The 17,447-nt window shown below is 37.2% G+C and overlaps 1 protein-coding gene across 4 annotated transcripts in view; it reads right to left on the bottom strand.

Moving 5' to 3' along the window:
• ASB5 (ankyrin repeat and SOCS box containing 5) overlaps window positions 1-14,535 on the bottom strand; it is a 38,262-nt gene extending 23,727 nt beyond the window's left edge. Inside the window, exons 1-3 of one of the 4 annotated variants that reach the window (XM_037399507.1) lie at window positions 14,449-14,535; window positions 10,337-10,393; window positions 4,566-4,858 (exon numbers count right to left, since the gene is read on the bottom strand). In XM_037399507.1, coding sequence (XP_037255404.1) covers window positions 4,566-4,761 — 196 coding nt within the window. In that variant the 5' untranslated portion in view covers window positions 4,762-4,858; window positions 10,337-10,393; window positions 14,449-14,535. The remainder of the gene's footprint in view (window positions 1-4,565; window positions 4,859-10,336; window positions 10,394-14,448) is intronic. The other 3 variants (XM_037399498.1, XM_037399489.1, XM_037399543.1) reach the window with 3 other exon arrangements.
• Between the last annotated feature and the right edge of the window lie 2,912 nt (window positions 14,536-17,447).

Here is a 17,447-nt window from a genome sequence, read left to right as displayed (position 1 = left end):
CACAAGTCTGAAAACACAGTGAGAGAAGAGATCTTACTGTGCAGATCATGGTCACTGCAGATAGCCTGCTAAAGAGCTAATTATACCCAAATTTAATTTGTAAGTTCTTTTTTGTAGGTCATTTTGTAGGGCACAGAATTTTAAAATGGAATAAACATATACATACTATGACTTTTTGCATAAAGAAAGAAATTATTACAATGTTAACTTTTGTGAGTTTTCTAGTGCAATGAATAAACATGTGTTCAAGACAACAAAAAAAGGTAAGCGCCTGAACGTATTTACAACACAGCTATAGTCCCTGATCGCAAAGCACTTGGCTCTGAACAGCTAATCGGTCTCTTTCAATTCAATGGGGCAAGTATGTGTGTATGAGTAAGTGTTTACAAAATGAGTGCCAAAGTTAAAAATAATCCAGTAAATGGGACCTTAGAATGGATCCCTTTTTCATTTAATTCTTTATGGCAGTAATACCACTGATTTCACGGAGAAAATAATTAAATTCTGATAATTTATTAAGACAAGGGTGTTTAATTCATTTTAAACAAATGTAAAAGACTGCAGAGTTCTGTCCTGCATTTAGCGCTATTTAGGTTTTTAATATTGTGGATGACAGAATACCGTACTTTTATAAAATCAGTAGATGACAGTGAACTGCAGGTGCTGCAGCTGCTCAGAGGGAAACAATCCAAAACAGATGAGTAAAATGGAGAAATTATCTGATATCAAAAGCATGAAGTTAGCTGAAGGCCAGTATTAAGTATTACACCTAGAGAGAAAAAAAAAGCAAACACATAGTACAGCAACTCTGTTTCAACATGGGGTTTATAGGCTACAGACTGTATCCTTAATACTTTACTGTTGGGGTGGTGGGGAGGGCAACAAAAAAAAAGCATCATTCCAGGAGGTATTACATAGGTTATCATATATATGGCATATGACATAACTGTTCCACTTTTATACAACTTATAGTTCAGCTGGGTGTACTGATAAAGTCTCAGCTGGAGCATTCTAACATGGAGAATCAGATATCAATATAGATGTCTACGAACTGTATATGAACTGGCACAAGTCCAACGGAGAACAACTACAGTAATTCCAAGTCTAAAAAAACAAGAGTTAAGAGGACAGATTGTTAAATCCTTTTTCCTTTCTTCTAGAAAAGACAAAAAGAGTAGAGGTAGGAAGATGCATGGTCATAGTCTTTAAATTGATTACTTGTCATACATGGAGAAAAACTGATAAATACCTTGGTCATATTTTATGTATTTAGTTTGCAGAAACAAAGATTTAGGTAGGTCTTGGGTTGAGTGGGAAGCACTCTAGTGATGAGAATAGTAAAAACTGTAATTGGCTGCATTAGGACGCTGCAGAAATCACTATCACTAAGCATTTTAAAAACAGGTTATCCAAACATTTGCCAGACAACCCATGTGTATTTGATCCTAGAGCATCCAAATTACCTCTGAAGGTGCCTTCCAGCTGTACACAGAAGTTTTACTCAGACTTCATCTCCATAAACAAATTAATGTGCCTTATAATTAGTAGAACTTTTAAACGCACTTCTCTGGTCTTAGCTGATGCTGAACACTGATCTAGTTCTTGTATTTCAGCGCCACACACACAGTGTAATAGTTTCTAATTAATTATAGGGATAACACAGTAGGTTGGCGACTATATAAACGGGAGAGAAAATATTCCTGAAATATTAAGGAACAAAATATGAACTGTTTCACTACTAACATGTAGCAACAAGATCACAGTAGGCAGATGACACAGGTAAAGCTGTCTCCTTGCATTCAACAAAGAACAAGCCACAAAACAAAGTCAGCCAGCTATGAAATGTGTGATCCCTCGGCCTCAAATCCTGTAGCGGCTTGTGTACCTTCGGTCTGATAAAAGGAGTTCCACCAAGTACCACTGCTCAGTACCTAAAATGTCCTCAAGTACACAGGCTTTGTGAAAGAAAGGCTTATTTTTGCTCAAGAGCTCAATTCAGTAAACAATAGCTATGCCTAGTAGCACACTATTTCTAAAGGCTCTTTTCTTCTTCAAAATTACAGCGCTCTATCCTAGCCAAGCCATTATAATAGCAAAAAGTAATTTTGCACTTTTACGAGCAAACTGAAAATACCAACACTAACAGAATTTAAAGAATACATAATTAGGTTAGAATTAGAAAATGAAAACTAACATTTCCTCTAATTTGAATTACTTCTTGAAACACTATAAACTTTAACTAGGCAATGACAGGCTAATTTTCTGTTTGTGGGGTTTTTTTCTGCTGAGGCTTCTCTGTTCGTAAGAGAAAACACAGAACAGGATCACTAACTGGGAGGAAACTCAGTATTTTTATCATTTAATGTTTCAAGCTGTAGCTTCACATTACTTGTTGTACATCTTGATATTCGAACAGGATATTTTGTTACACAGTATCGTATAAACTCTACTGAGGTATCTCTGTACTGTATTTCACAAACATAAACAAACCAAATCCCACAACATGCTGTGAGTTGAGACAGTAACGTGCCCCCTTTACAAACACAGAACAAAGGAATAGAAAAGATGAGATAAAACAGTAATCTTGAGGAGACTTAGTTGCATCCCAAAGAATAAGGATTGGTCCTGTTAATCATGACAAATGGCTGAATTTGCAGATTATGTAACATTAATTGAACATGTGTTTGGGGCTGTTACAAATCCAGACCAAAACACTGCGAGTTGGGCAGCGAAAAATTAAGACACGCTGATGCGCAGTTGTAAAAAGTACAGTTAAGCACAAAACATTTGCATTAATTATTTTCTTTTAACAAACCAAACAAACCCAGAAACTTTACCATATGTTTGAGCCTTTAAATCAATATAAACCTCTGCCACCCGAGCAAAACAGTAGCCTGCAAGAGTTTCATCTTTTGCATGGGCCAGCTACTAGAAGGCTGAATATATATTTATTTAGATATAATAGCTCAGAGATTTGATGAATGACCATGTTTCCTGGATTCAGCAACAGATAACATTGTAGACTATTTTACTTTCCAACTTGATGTATATTATTCCTTTCCCCCTAGTTTCTCCCCCAGTCTGTTTCCTTCCTTACTCGGATCTTCCCAGAATGAGCTGCCTTAGAGCTACACAGCAATTTCCAACAAAAAATTCTTGATTTCAGGTGCGGTCTGCCACATTCTCTGCGAGTATTTCTGCCAGTAGGATAGACCTTCCCTTCCTACCAGTAGTATACCCATACATACACACACTCCCGCATACATCTATATCTGTACATATACTCACACACAAACACACATGCATAATAGTTCAAATTATGTCATTAACATAATCAGATGTAAAACCCCTGGATTTCAGAACTTTCTAAATTGCGCAGAGAATATATGATATAAACCCATCTCAAGTAAATCTTCTGCCAAGCAAGCCAATTCCTGCTTTGGGATGTAAGCCTCTCTTTCTGGTTTGCACATTTAACCGCATATACATATACAGAAAATGTCTAGCTTTTGTCCCAGCATTGAAGACTGAAAAGATCTTTAGGTTTGACACCATTTCTGTCTCATTTCTAGAGTTTCTCCCTTTGCATTTAACTCAGGTTTTTTCTTCTTGCTCACAGTAGTACCTACAGATGAGGGGTGAAGGTGATAAGATGCAAGACAAGGCTTCCTGTTCCATTGCCTAAATGCCATCCCAGAATACAAGGAATGATAAAGACAAGTGAGGCAGCAGGGATCTCAAGTTGAGCAAAAACATGGCTCAGGCATGCACTAGGATACTACAACTGAGAAGAGCAAGTTTTCTGTGTTCCACGAACCAGAAAAAGAACTGCATGAAAATGGCACTGGGTCACCACAGATGAGCTTGGGGAAAGTTCTGCTTGAGCGAAGAAAAAAAAAGAATTTTCACAAAAGCTTTCAAGGCAGTAAAATTTGATGGGTTTCCACACTGATGTTCAACAGCTCATCCTTACAATCAGTAAGTTACCTTCCTGATGTGTACCAAGACACCAGCAGTACGGTAGGACTATATCTTCTCAAATAAATTATTAGAAGAAAATTTTAATTTAATCAACAAATAATTCTCAGAAAAAATTTGGACTAGTTTCACTAAAGTGTTGCAAAATAATCACATGCCAAGCGTGGAAAATTTCAACCACACATCAGTAAGCTGAGGAACCTTAGAAGCAATTGGGAAAATGGTCTTAGATTAGGAAATATTTGTCAATCTTAAATATAGCCATCTTAAGTACAGGCCTCTCTCCTAACACTACATTGGCTGTAATACTTCAGTTTTATTCTGAACTTAATAGTAACTTTAATATTAACTTTAAAAAACAAAACCAAAACCAAATCTTAAATAACCTGACAACACTCATTCAGATAAATTTTGTTAAAAAAAACCACAAGAAGAACTACAGGGGAAAAAAACCCCCACTCACACATACTAGCTGACAAACTGGATATAAATGAGGCTAGCAGGTAAGTAATTGCCTGGGGAAAAAAGAAAAAAAAGTAACACAAAACCCCCAAAAAGTAGTGATAATATAGTAAGTACAAATATACCTTGTCCTTGAGGAACTCCGTAAAATTCAGCAGCTATCCTTGCTGCTTCCTTACGGTTTCCTTTCACAATGTAGAAATGACTAAGTATAGCAAGGCTGATCTTCACAAAAAGTTTAAAACAAAAAAGTGAAAGTATAGTAAAGTAGACATTGGATAGCTGCTGGGCAAAAGGGCGACTTTCTTCTATGACAGTCATTGCTGCAGCAAAAGCGCTCTCAGTGTTTGGGTAGGGCTCTCAAATGTGTTGATAAGATCATATGGCTCCAGCCATGCACTCTTGGGAACAACTGGTCCTGAGAAAAGAAAATATCAGCTGGTCATGATGCCTGCTGCTCAAAATATGACGATTATTTATACTGTACATAGTATTGAGTTCACTACTGCTCCTGCTAGCCTGGTGATATTCAAGTGGGGCAGAATATAACAGAAATAGGTTTCAAGACCCCAGCTTGTACTTGTTCCACTTAAAAGGTCTGTTTTGTTTCAAATTCTGCATTTCTAATTAATTTATTTACCCTATTAATACATGTGTAAAAGCACACTGTCAAAAGTATTATTAAGAACTACAATTTAATGTTATTAAACCAGGTAAGTCAGGTAATCAGTTTTTGCTAAAATAAGTTCTCCTGCTTCTTAAGTGCAATTGGTCTTTTGTGCTACTTCATTTCATGTTAGACTAATATTTTTTTCTTTACAAAACTAAAAACACATCAGTAAATACTTGAAATGCACATTAATAAAGAAATAGATTTAATATATACTAGCTTTGACAGCCTCTTATTATTTTGTTCTGGCTGAATGAAAATACCTAGTATACAAGTCTTACAGCATTATACAAAAAACAGTATTCAGAGCAAATTTTAGGAATCAAACTCCTAGATATTTTTATAAATAAGATCATGGGGCATCTAAAATGTAATTAAAATTAAATAAATGCAATGGTAAATATATACAGCATGGAAAATTTCTGATGCTTATGATACACATTTCATTGCGCTGCATTGTATTATTTTAAACCTATGACATGACAGACTTTATTTCTTGGCCAGTTTTAGAGAGAGGAATCTATAAATTCCTCAGGTTTTTTAAGAATTAATTTGCTTATATACCATAAAGTTATTACTCACAGTCATCAGGAGTTACACACAAGTTGTTCTATTAGTGTGAGTAATCGCTGAGTAAATAATGGTGTCACAACATGACACAGACTGAGGAGCTGCAGGACAGTACTAGATTCCTAACTAGGTGATAACCCTAAAATAAAGAATCACGGCAGCATAGGAAAAGCTCTTGTTCTAAACTTTTATATTTCTTTTTAAGTACAAGAAATAGTGTCTTGAACTATAGTTTAAAATACTCTACCCACAGTAATTTTAAACTAAAACACTCTTTCTATTCTACCCTGAATTCTCTTGTTTGATGGTCAGAAGAAAACATTTTAGAATGTTGGCAACTGTCCATCAGGAACAGAGGGTATGATCCAAATGTCACTGTGCCCACAGATCCCTCTGACTTCAATGAACAGCATAGCAGGCGTTAAGGATATGATACAAAATCATATTTCTGAAAGGAAAGTGGCAGAATAAAGAACCTCTTATCATCTGGCTCCAGGAGAAATTTATTAAGAGTAAGAAACGACAATGTTTTCCTGAAGCTACATTCAAGTAAATCTATATAAATGAAGAAAAGACAATGATAAAAGAAAATGTGCTTGGAAATAAGTATCAAGATTTTTAACAGACATTAACTGAATTGTGCTTATCTTAAGAGAGACACAGTCTTTTTCCTTGAAAAAAAATAATCCACATAAAAGTCAAAACAGTAACTACAAAAGGCAATTAAAAAGCAGTTTACACTGTAGACTACATTAGTCTGTTAAAAAATATATGCATTTTCTCCTAATTTTCATTTATAGACATTTTCTCATCCAGCCAGAATAGGAACTGCTCTCCTCATACCATAGTTAGAAGCAGGAGTGTGTACTTAAAATGCCAAATGAGAAATCCCTTGTTATATTTGGCACATTGTTATCTGACACTGAATTGAGGTGTCATGTTTTCCGTAAGGATAAATAGGCATTATGTTCTGAGCTCCACTGCCAATTTCCGTTTCAGTCATTAACAGAACCGATATTTTCCTTAGCAACACATCCAGTATTGGAATTTACTACTTCTTCCATATTTTTACTATATTATTAAGCTCAATTCAATCAGTCCAAAAATTCCCCTGCCATCTTAAAAAGTACCTGTTTTGCAAATTTACCACACAGAATAACGAAGAATCATAATTATCTCATGGAAAACATTTTTCTTCTTTATAGCGTTTTACGTGACTCCACATTGCATCATCTAGTAACTGTGCTTCCCCATCTGGACTTCTCCCATGTTTTGTTAATTAACAAAGTAGTCTTTACAGAGGTGAAAATCCAAATAGCAATTACTATAAATAACAGCTGGAGTTAACAGCAACGCTCAGAGTTAATCTTCCCCTTACTGTTTCCTGCTTTTATAACTGCAGTAGATAAACCACTAAAAAGAAATTTCTGTCGTTGTCTTCTTTGGGTTGAATTTTTCTGTAAAGTGTCAACAAATATAACAAAAACCTTTTAAAAAATAAGGTTGTGGATGCATGTAATATTTTGTAAGTGATCTTTCAAAAATCCTCTGATCTGTAGAATGACATGAAAACTGAGCAGGAGGGTTATTCTTGTATCAAAGCTTGTATTTTGTCCTCTCCAAAATTTCCCTCCTCAGCTATAAACTACATAAAAATGAAAGAAATTATGAGTGTTGAGAATTTCAGTTCACACATGCCCACAAGCAGCTGGCAAAATTACTCTCCTAATAAAATTTCTTCTTTTTTAAAGCTCTACAACTTATTACACGCCAGCCTAACTGGGAGCTCTCCCAACTGCACAGAACAACCAAGTTTATCCTAATCTAAGGCTACTAAAGCTCTGCAGAAATTGCCATTACAGCTTGTTGGCAAGCCCATGCTACCAGGTCATTAAAACAGAGCAACTGGTCAGATGTAAATGCTCACATGGCATTTTGGGAGAATCAACAATGTGAATACTTAGACAAACACAAAATAGCTGAGAGCAAGCCCATGCAGACTGGGAGAACCAGGAACAGAAAGCTACAGATGTTGCAAAGGCAATCATGAAGTAGAAGCATAAGTAAATAAATGAAGGCTCTGACATTCCATGTGATGCCATGAAAGAGTGCAAAAAGCTGGCATGTAAGTGTTCCAAATTTTCTATTGCACGGCAACGTGAAGCAATTGGAGTCTGGTCTTGCAGCAGTGCAGAATACTGACAGCTTCCAAATAGAAATGCACCAGCAATACGTAACAAATATAAAAAGTTACAAAAATATCAAAGCACTTGAGAAAAGCAGTGGTTTACACTGGACATTTGCATTTCCTGGATAGTTTTGACTTTTGGAAATTAAATGTCTCTTGCCTAATTTCCTCACTTGTAAAATGGGTTTAAAAGGGCCACTCAATGGAGTACCCTGAAGATGACCTCATTACCGTTAACAAAAGATTCCAATATTCTGGTGAAAATAATACTGAAACTAATTAGGTATCTACTAATTTTTCTTTTAACACAAAATTTGGATAACAAACCTAAATAAAACGAAATAGCGTTTGTTCATTCACTTAATGGCTACAAAAGGGATAGCATGTCAAATTTTTGTAACATTTAAGGTTTTATCATAGCACACAGGAAACTGGCACCAAGCTACACTGCAGATAAACAATATTAGGATTTTTGTTTTGTTTTAAGAACATAGTAATGCTGTGACAGACAAGAATCCCCCTAGCTTGACATACTAGCATATTCATGGTAAATAAAACAAGAGCAATGTAATCATTTCTCCGATATGCTTTCCTCATTTCTGGCAATTAACTATTTTAATTTTAAAACCATTTTAAAAGCTTCAAATACTGGAATTTATGGTCTTAAATTCCCTTTTAATGTAGCTTGGTCAGTTATAATTTCTAAAGTACATAACCACTATATTCAAGACAACAATATTCCCATTTGTAACGACTATAAAAGTAGTTAATTTCAAACTCCAGTGCTCAAAGTAGCCTGCCCTTCAATGCCTCACAGCGTAGTGGCCAACGACAGGAAGAAAGTATCCAGCAGCAGCACCTGTTTATGCTAATTCAAACTGTTTGTGAAATCTAGTGTGACTTACCCACATCCAGAGTAACTTTTAGAAAAAAAGTATGCTTTACCTTCTATGCTAAATTACATAACCACATTAATAAACTCTTTATTTTGTTCCAGCGATGTTTCCTCGACGCTTTAGAAGGCTGGTGTGTTTAATTTTCAGTAAAGCAAGATACACAAGAAAAGTAACACAACATATAATATTTAGTCTTTCGAGGCATTTTTTAATACTAAAGACTGTTAAACCCTTAGCAACACAATTTCTTTATAGCGTATACTGTCTTTGGTTCTAGAAAATACGCTTAATTCTAATTAAATCTTTTTAAGTAATACCCTTAAGTTAAATTTATATATGCTGTAAAGGAGTAATTATATTCATGGCATAAATCCTATTACAGTTAGTTTTAATAGTTTACTTCAGTATTTTGCAGATGCATCTAAATGTCTGAAAGTGAAAATTTTTTTTAAAGACCAGATATGCAATACAGTATAAGGAATTATTTGTATGACACTTCACCTGCATGTCTTTCTCCACCTATAATATATTTGGCTAAAAATACACAAGAAGGTAAGATAGTCATCCTGCTTTTGAAACTTCTGCCTAATAACAAATACAATAGAAGATAATTCAATGAAAAAGGATGCCAGGCAGAGGAATGGGAGCTCTTAGGTGCTTTGAGGAATACATTATTTTAACATTATAGACAAGCCACCAGGAGAAACTTTGAAAACAATGACCTTGAAACAGAAAGAGTTTAAAATAAAATCAGTAAGAAGCCACTAGTTCTAGTACTGAGTTTCTGATGTAAGCATACAATGCCTGATGAAGAACTAAAATATGCCGAGAAGCCTGAGCTACTAAAAAGGCAATGTCTAATTCAGCATGAAAAATGACCTGCTTAGTGATCTGCTGACTTGTATTTTAATAGGTGTATGGGCTGCTAATCCTCAATACTTAAAATTTTATCTGACTCATCTAAACTTACTGAATGTTGCTTATGTCATTTCCTCCTTGGTGTACGTTAAGCAATTTTTTCTATTGTTTCTTATTTGAGGCATTTGAACTGAATAAATCTAGACACAGACCAACCATTTTTAAATTCATTTGCTCATGTATGTCGTTATGCAAAATGTTACCTTAAGCTAACATTGAAGGCAAGACAAAAAAAGACAGATGTACCTCAAAAAATGACAGACATCGTACAGAACAATCTTCAAAAAATATTAAACATTCTTTCCAGTAATGTCCTTCATAAGTTAAGAATATTATGCATCCATGGTGAGGCATAGAAAAACAAAGAAAAAAATTATTTGGTAACTGCAAGAAATTCAGAAATTGGAGTGACTGGAAGACATCAAACAGCTCTCTTTCCAAATTCAAGCCATTAGCACAACCCAGACATTACTCATTCTTTGCAAAATATGAAAAGAGCTGGCCAAAATACAGACATCGTGCTAGTTTTGGGGGACTGAAGAGACAAAAGTGAGAGAACACAAACTTTGGTTCAGAAAAGACCAAGCCTGGTTCAGATCTGAACAGCTTTTTCATTGCACCCTGATGTTTTCCTTAAAAATTCTACAGACTTACTTGGCCGCATGACAAAGCCATATTCACAGCACAAAAACCTGAGAGCTGTGTTGCCACCTGAAGTAAACACAACATTTAAAAAAAAATAAATGAAAGGCCTACATCTCCTTTTTACAGTTTTTCTTCCTGAAGTACCTTAATGCCATGTCTATCCAGAATCTACGCAAACAATGCAGCATGAAGTTACAGCTGATACCCAAAATTATGTTTCATTTGGATTTCTGCAGTTCTCATAATTCATGCTAGTCTCCTGATCACCCAACTAAACACCAAAAATCTCTTTCAAAATGCAGTGCAATGACATCTTAAGTGTCTTAAGAGGGAAAATCCAAGTATCATATAACATGTCACTCTCCTCCTCTTAGTAGCTGTGCTCTCACTTTTGACACTCATTCTACTGAACACCTATGTATTTAGATACTATTCCTCTCCTTGCAGAAGACTATGAAACACACCAGTTAATTTAAAAATCTTTAACACACAAAAAATTCATCTTACACAAGTTCTATTACATATATATAATTTCCCTCTGTATTTTGGTGTAGCACATCATTTCCAAAGAGTTCTCAAACTGCTCCAGAAAGTCCAAATTCATGCCTTTGGATAGATACAGTAATATGTTTGGGTTTTTTTCCTCCACTGTATTAAAATCAGTGCTCTGATACAGTTTCGGTTCTACACAAGTCAAGTTCTTCTGGTACATGAATGATGCAACTTTTCATTTGTCACATCATGTGAAGTTTGCTTATTCTGCTAACTTTTACTGACTTTACATTGGTATTATTCAGGTGTTTTGTCTTTCCTACTCCTATCATAGAAAACAGTTCTAACATACAGGTTTGCATATCTGGATTTCCACATCCTGGTCAAGAATTTAAATATCAATCAGTATCTTTAGACATAACAGACATACTGCCATATGTACTTTAAAAAGATAAAAAGTAACTCAGGTATGTAAGCAATGATGAAATTCCAGTTTTCTAACTTTCTCAGTTCTTTGAAGGAATAAACTAATTTTAAAACTGTATCACTTTGTTAGACACCCACTGGATAGCTGCTTCTCACAATGGTGATAGATGCCACTTCACCTACAAGTCTAATAACAAATGATCCCTTCTATCAGCAACATTATCATATTAGCATGCTTGATCTGCTTAACCAGTCCATTTAATCACTTACAGTAAAGTTGTACACAGAAGGGAAGCAGGTATAACTGACCAGCTTACAAGTAAATTCAATCTGAGTGCTGCTAAGAAACACAGTAAGTTTGTCCTACACTGTTTGTTGCAATCCTCTTTGGATACCTAACACAGCCCAATTATTAAAAGTATTATAGAAGATTCCAAAATAAGTCATGTGTGTACTTGGAGACATTACTAAACTCAGAAACACGTCAGACAGCAGGCACACACAGCCTGCTGACAGACAAACTCTAGCAAATTTGCCCCCCAAGAGTTTCAAAAGTTACCACCTCCAGCTGCCCATTCCATTCCTCAGCTAAAGGTTCCTGCCCCTCCTTCTCCCTTCCTGGAAATCAACAGGAAGGAATCTGTATTGGTATTCAGCCTCTTCAGTTCAAAATCGGGCAGTTTAAACTGCTGATGAGTTTAAACTAACCTGCTGGATTGCACATTGAAAAAAACACTCACACCCCTTACCACCCATTCTCCTATGGAGATAGTAACCTACTAAAAAGTAGTAGCAAACTATGAGGAGAGTGTAATACCAAAATGCACGTGCAAACTGCCTCTTAATAAGGACACTTAGCTGGAATTTTTGATGGTTCAATGCACTGATACAGCTGTATCAGTGAAACTTTGAAGAGTCTCCTCATTTTGCATCTCCTTCCCTTTGTACAGTTCCTTTCTTGGGTCCAGACAAATGTTTTCATTGCCAACCACATGTCTACAGAACTTCACTATTCTTCAGCAACTCACTCACCCTCTTCCTTAGGCACGTGGTACTAGAGCTACTGTGCTTTTGATATTTAAACTAGCTTAGCAGGCAGTGCAACCACCCTATTAATCTAAATTCACATAACCAAACCTGGTACTTTTGCAGTTTTTACAGTTAAACTTTTCTTTAACGAACTGCAAAAATGTCACGTGTTCTTATTAAGTAGCTCTCTCTAAATAAATAACAAAAAAACAAATCAGTAACACTCAAATCCTAAAGGAGCCATGACATGCAGATTTGGTTTTCATCACATATACAGTATGTGAGAAATGAATTTGACAGAAATTTTCTATGTCAACTGACAGTTTTCAGAAGACCGTATTTGCACCTTTAAGTAATACCTCTGCCATTTTGAAACTTACACAGACCTCTTCAGCTGTTTGAATTAATACTATCTGGACTTACGAAACAATTTGGGATTCATAGTAATTACTTATTTCTGTGTAAGACCTTTAAATTATGCCAAAAAGATGAAACAATCGTGAATTATTCTGAAGTTAAAAGTCTGCTCAAAATAATATCTGTTGTGAATGTTTTGTCACCAATTTGAATTCCCTTCAAAATTTTTAATTTTATTCTACATTAGTCTGTCTTGTCATTTAACTGATTATTTTATTTCATGACAAACTGTTTCTAAAACCAGTGAAATCATCTGTTTCCTTTAATTTCACACACCCTCTCTTCAAAGTTTTTCCAGGTTTTCTTCTGGCCTAAGTAAAAGTGGTTTCATTTGTCTCCTTTCTGTGTAAAGTATCTTTTGGTGCCCATGAATGTTATTAATAAAAGGAAATTATAAAGTCAATTTCATGACTTGGTAGAGACGAGAGTTAAAAGATTTATTCTGCCAGCCTAGGTCACTATATGCTGACTCCCATGGCTAGCGTTCCTATCAGAAAGGTTTTTTCCATCCACTAAAAATGGTATCAGTTAAGTGATATCATCATGTCAGAGCTTGCAAAACATTCTTTTCCTCAAGCCGAGGCATGACAGTCTCTGCTTGGTGCTTTTACAAGAGACATAAAAATACTTCATGATGAAGAACTTCGAACTGACTTAGGGAATGAGGTAAAACTGGAGTGAGGTGGATCAGTAGCACACAGGCTTCTTGCCACAGAATGCAAAGCACAATGAAGTGTGAAAGCTTCAGCGGAATCAGCGATGTATGAGACGACCTTACCTAACATGGCTTTGTATGCCATGGAACGGGCAACAACAGATCCGACAGGAGCCAAAAATGAATTGTGTTGGGCTCCAAAACATACTTAGAGTTTGTTTTGGAGCCAAGAATACTTGGTTCCCTCTCCAACGCAGCATTCTTACACCGCTAAATGAGACAGTGTTATAAAATATCAAGTTCATTCTGAAATCAGAAATTTAAAATTCCCTGAGATTTTCTTGCTGAAGGACTAGCAATAAGAATACAGAGGCAAGTGAAAACTGTTTACTTACCTTCTTATTCTCCATACTTTAAAGATACAAAGCAAAAAAAGGAGGTCATGAGGTTAGAAGCAGAAATCCTTCAATGTGGTCCAGAAAGACTGCTTCTCTTAGCCACAGCCTTTCCACACCAGTTGTAAAAAAGGCCCACCCAGAAGAGGTGCGAAGTGAAAGGGAGCTGTTGCAACAGAGACAAAAATTCCTCAAGTTGCTCATGGCCATGTTTATTTTAATCTTTATTTGCATTTCGAGAACTGCCTAAGAGGTTGTGTGTTGCTACAACATTTCAACAATAAAAGACAAATTCAGTAAAGGATTTTGATATTTATGGTAAAATCTAGGAAGTATATAAATGGCTCTAGACCAAAAAAAGTTATCTGTACAGCCCTTGTCTAACTAGCTAGGTACCAAAGATGCCACAGGCACCTGAACTTTCACCTGTAAAATCAGTCAGAAATTTAAGCCCCAAGGTCAAAGGTTCCACCACCTGGGCTGAAGTTAACACCTCTCCTTCACCTGGAATTCACAAACCGTACACCCCAAACTGTCAGCCATCTCGAAGCTGCTGTCTGTGTGTACCATGTTAGAACTAATCTGACTCCAGCAGAAAAATAAAGAACTCACAGCAATCTCTGTTCATGGTCAATGTCAACACTTGCCATTTTATTTACAGATTAAAGGAATCACTCACTAACTTAACCATCAAACTAGAAACATACCAACCAAAGCAAGCAAGCTGCTCTCTCTGAGAGATCATCAAATCATCAGCTGCTGACTGGGATCGATCCTGTTGAAGTGCTGACACTATAAAAAAAGAACACATGATTAATAGATCAAAGAGTGCATAAGAACACAATTCCAAAGTTGGATAATTCTGGGGAGAAACAGAAGAAAGGAGAATTCTACATTTCAGACTTGCTCCTGACCTCATCTCTGCGTTTCGTTCAATTAGTCTGTAATGAAAAATTATGAAATTTCTCGAAGTAAGAATCAGCCTGAGCACTGCCATGCCTTAAGCACTCTGCTGGTCTGAGCCTGTGCTCAGGCACACTGAATACCTTATACCACTGCGTCTTGGAAATGGTCACCGAAAATTTCCTGCCTCCCCAAGATTCTATAAATTTGCTTTCATAATGATAGTATTTGATCCATTCAGGCTAATACAACTTCTTTAGCTGACAGTAACTTATGCCACTATTGTTTAAAAAAAAAAACAGATTTAATATTTTTCACAGAACAATTTGGAATTTACCAACAAACAGCTGCTTTGAATAATCATCTTCCCTTCTTCCTTCACAACTGGCTTCTTTGTTTCAAAATTTTTCTCCTCTTTTGATTTTGCAAGATTTCAGTCATAAAAAAGCTATAGGGTTCTTTGTTCTGAAACAGTAACGGATCAATCCTTGAATAAACTGCACCATCTGTGTTCCCCTGCACACTGTGCTTTTAAGTGACATTTATTGAAGGGTTCTACTAAAATAAACCCAAAACCACATGAGCAACAGCCACTTTTATTCAAACTCAAAACCACATGAGCAACAGCCACTTTTATTCATTTTTCTTAAAAACACATGCTAACATGAATTTGGCTAAACCTTTTGATTTTTGGTCTTCTTCAGGTACTTAACTGCTGCTTGGGAAATTTCACTACTTTACTCCTGTAAGTTCTGCCTTAGTTATTTAAGTTATCCCCAACAGCAAATTTCCTTAATATCTAATGAAAAACTCCAAATCGCAAAAACAAGAACTGAACACAAGACCAAAGGCAAATGAACCTTTTGTTTGGAGAAACAAGAAAAGGATTGCGTTCACATTTATAACTATCTTTTTGATTACAGCAGAGATTTCACAACTTCTGAAACCTTTAGGTTCCTCAGTTTGCAGTAAAAGCTTCCTTGTTGCTTCTAAGTCTTCAAATATTGCGGGGAAAGGACCCACGTTTCAGTAACAGCTATCCAAGGTTTCAGTAACACTACATTACAGACCATAAATCAAACCCCTTTACCTCACAACAATTAATGTTTTCAATGGCAAATCAAAACATAATAACAAGCCAACAAAAACCTTTACACAAGAAACTCTCTGTGTTTCTGGAACTCTTCTGGAGTATCAGGAAGATGGAGAATTACCAAACGGAAAATGGCAAAGCATTTATCATCAAAACATTGCTGAAGAACCTATTATCCTCCATGGGCCTGCGACTGGCTTCATTATGGCAAATGCACAGGCACACAGAAACCAACAGCATCGTGAAAAAGAGGTTTCCAACTACAAGGAACGTGCCCGTAGGTACTTTCCCATCCTACATTTAATAACAGTTCTAAACAGAGATGTGCTACAGTTGCTCAAGCTGGGTGAAAACACAGAGCGTGAGTATGATCTTTTTCCTCTTCCATTCCCTACCTTTATCTGCAAAGATTTTTCTTCCCTGAAGCACAGAACTGACTCTCAGTTACAGGGGAGGAAAAGAAAGAGCACCATCAGCACAGAACACACATATTTCAGAATAACCTGACAGTCTACACCTTCTCCTCCCTATCCCTTCAATCACCATGGGGCTTCCCACCTTTTCAGACCCCTGTGTCTGAGCTCCTGTTCCTACTCCCCATATTTACACCATTGGAATCTTAGGACTGGAAAGAGGGAGTTATATTTAACTGAGCCACTGCTGACACCTGTTGTCCGCCCTGAGAAATCTGTGTTGATCCGGCCTGCTGTACTTGATACAGTGAAATATGGGGGAAAAAAACATTGTACAGGCTCTGTCTTCCCCCAGTTCTCAGATTCATAATGTTGCAGGTCCGGGGAGCAGGGGCCTGGGAAGAGGACTTAGAAACCACTTCGCCACATCAAATTGGTGCTAGCACACCTTATTTTAAGTGGAGAAGGAGGGTGAGAGACTGCCTTAGCCTGCAAATGGTGTGGAATCACTGAGCCATCTGGTAAAGAAAAAGGATTCCAACGCCATGCCCAGCTACTAAATGATTAGACTTACCTAATGACAGTTTACATACTGGCAAGATGATTTACATAGTGAGCATGTATGTAACAAAGTGGATACTAACAGGAACATCCCATAGGAAACAAAGTAGTGAGTAGCAAAGCACAATGAAAGCAAGATACAGATATCAAGTGAAAAAAACCAGCCATCACCTCAAATATTATTCACGTTTTATTATATAAATGCAAAAATCCACCAGAGCTACAAATACCAACTTCCCTCTAAACCCGAATGCCTTAGAAACACCGTGGCAACAAGTAATTCACAAAAATACGCTCCACCACGTAACAACCCTCTCGCCCCCCCCAGCTGTTAATGGACCGGGACAGGCACACATACTGGGAGCGCTAACGGTGAAAGCGCCCAGCAGCAGCCCCGAGAAGCCCTGCCCCGGGGGTCGCTCCCAGGGGACACCGATGCGCCGCCACCGGGCGCTGCTCCGAGGGGCCCCGGCTGTGAGGGAGCCCCGGGGACCCCTCCACGGCCACGCAGAGGGCGGACAGGCCGCGGCGGCACCGGCTCCTCACGAAAGGAAACCAAAGCGCCCGCAGCCGAACGGGGCGCAGCCGAGCGGGCCGCCCGGCCTTCGGGGGCTTTTTCGCCGGTAAAGCAGCCCGCGGCAGAAGCACCGTACAGGCTCCCTTGGGAGTCAGTCACCTTTGGTACGCGACAGCCAAAGGGCACAAGGACCTTCTTCCTCCGGACTCCCCCGTGTGA

This window comes from Falco rusticolus, chromosome 1 (assembly GCF_015220075.1).
Source record: "Falco rusticolus isolate bFalRus1 chromosome 1, bFalRus1.pri, whole genome shotgun sequence".
NCBI classification, from domain to species: Eukaryota; Metazoa; Chordata; class Aves; order Falconiformes; family Falconidae; genus Falco; species Falco rusticolus.
This window is presented reverse-complemented; position numbering and strand designations above follow the sequence as displayed.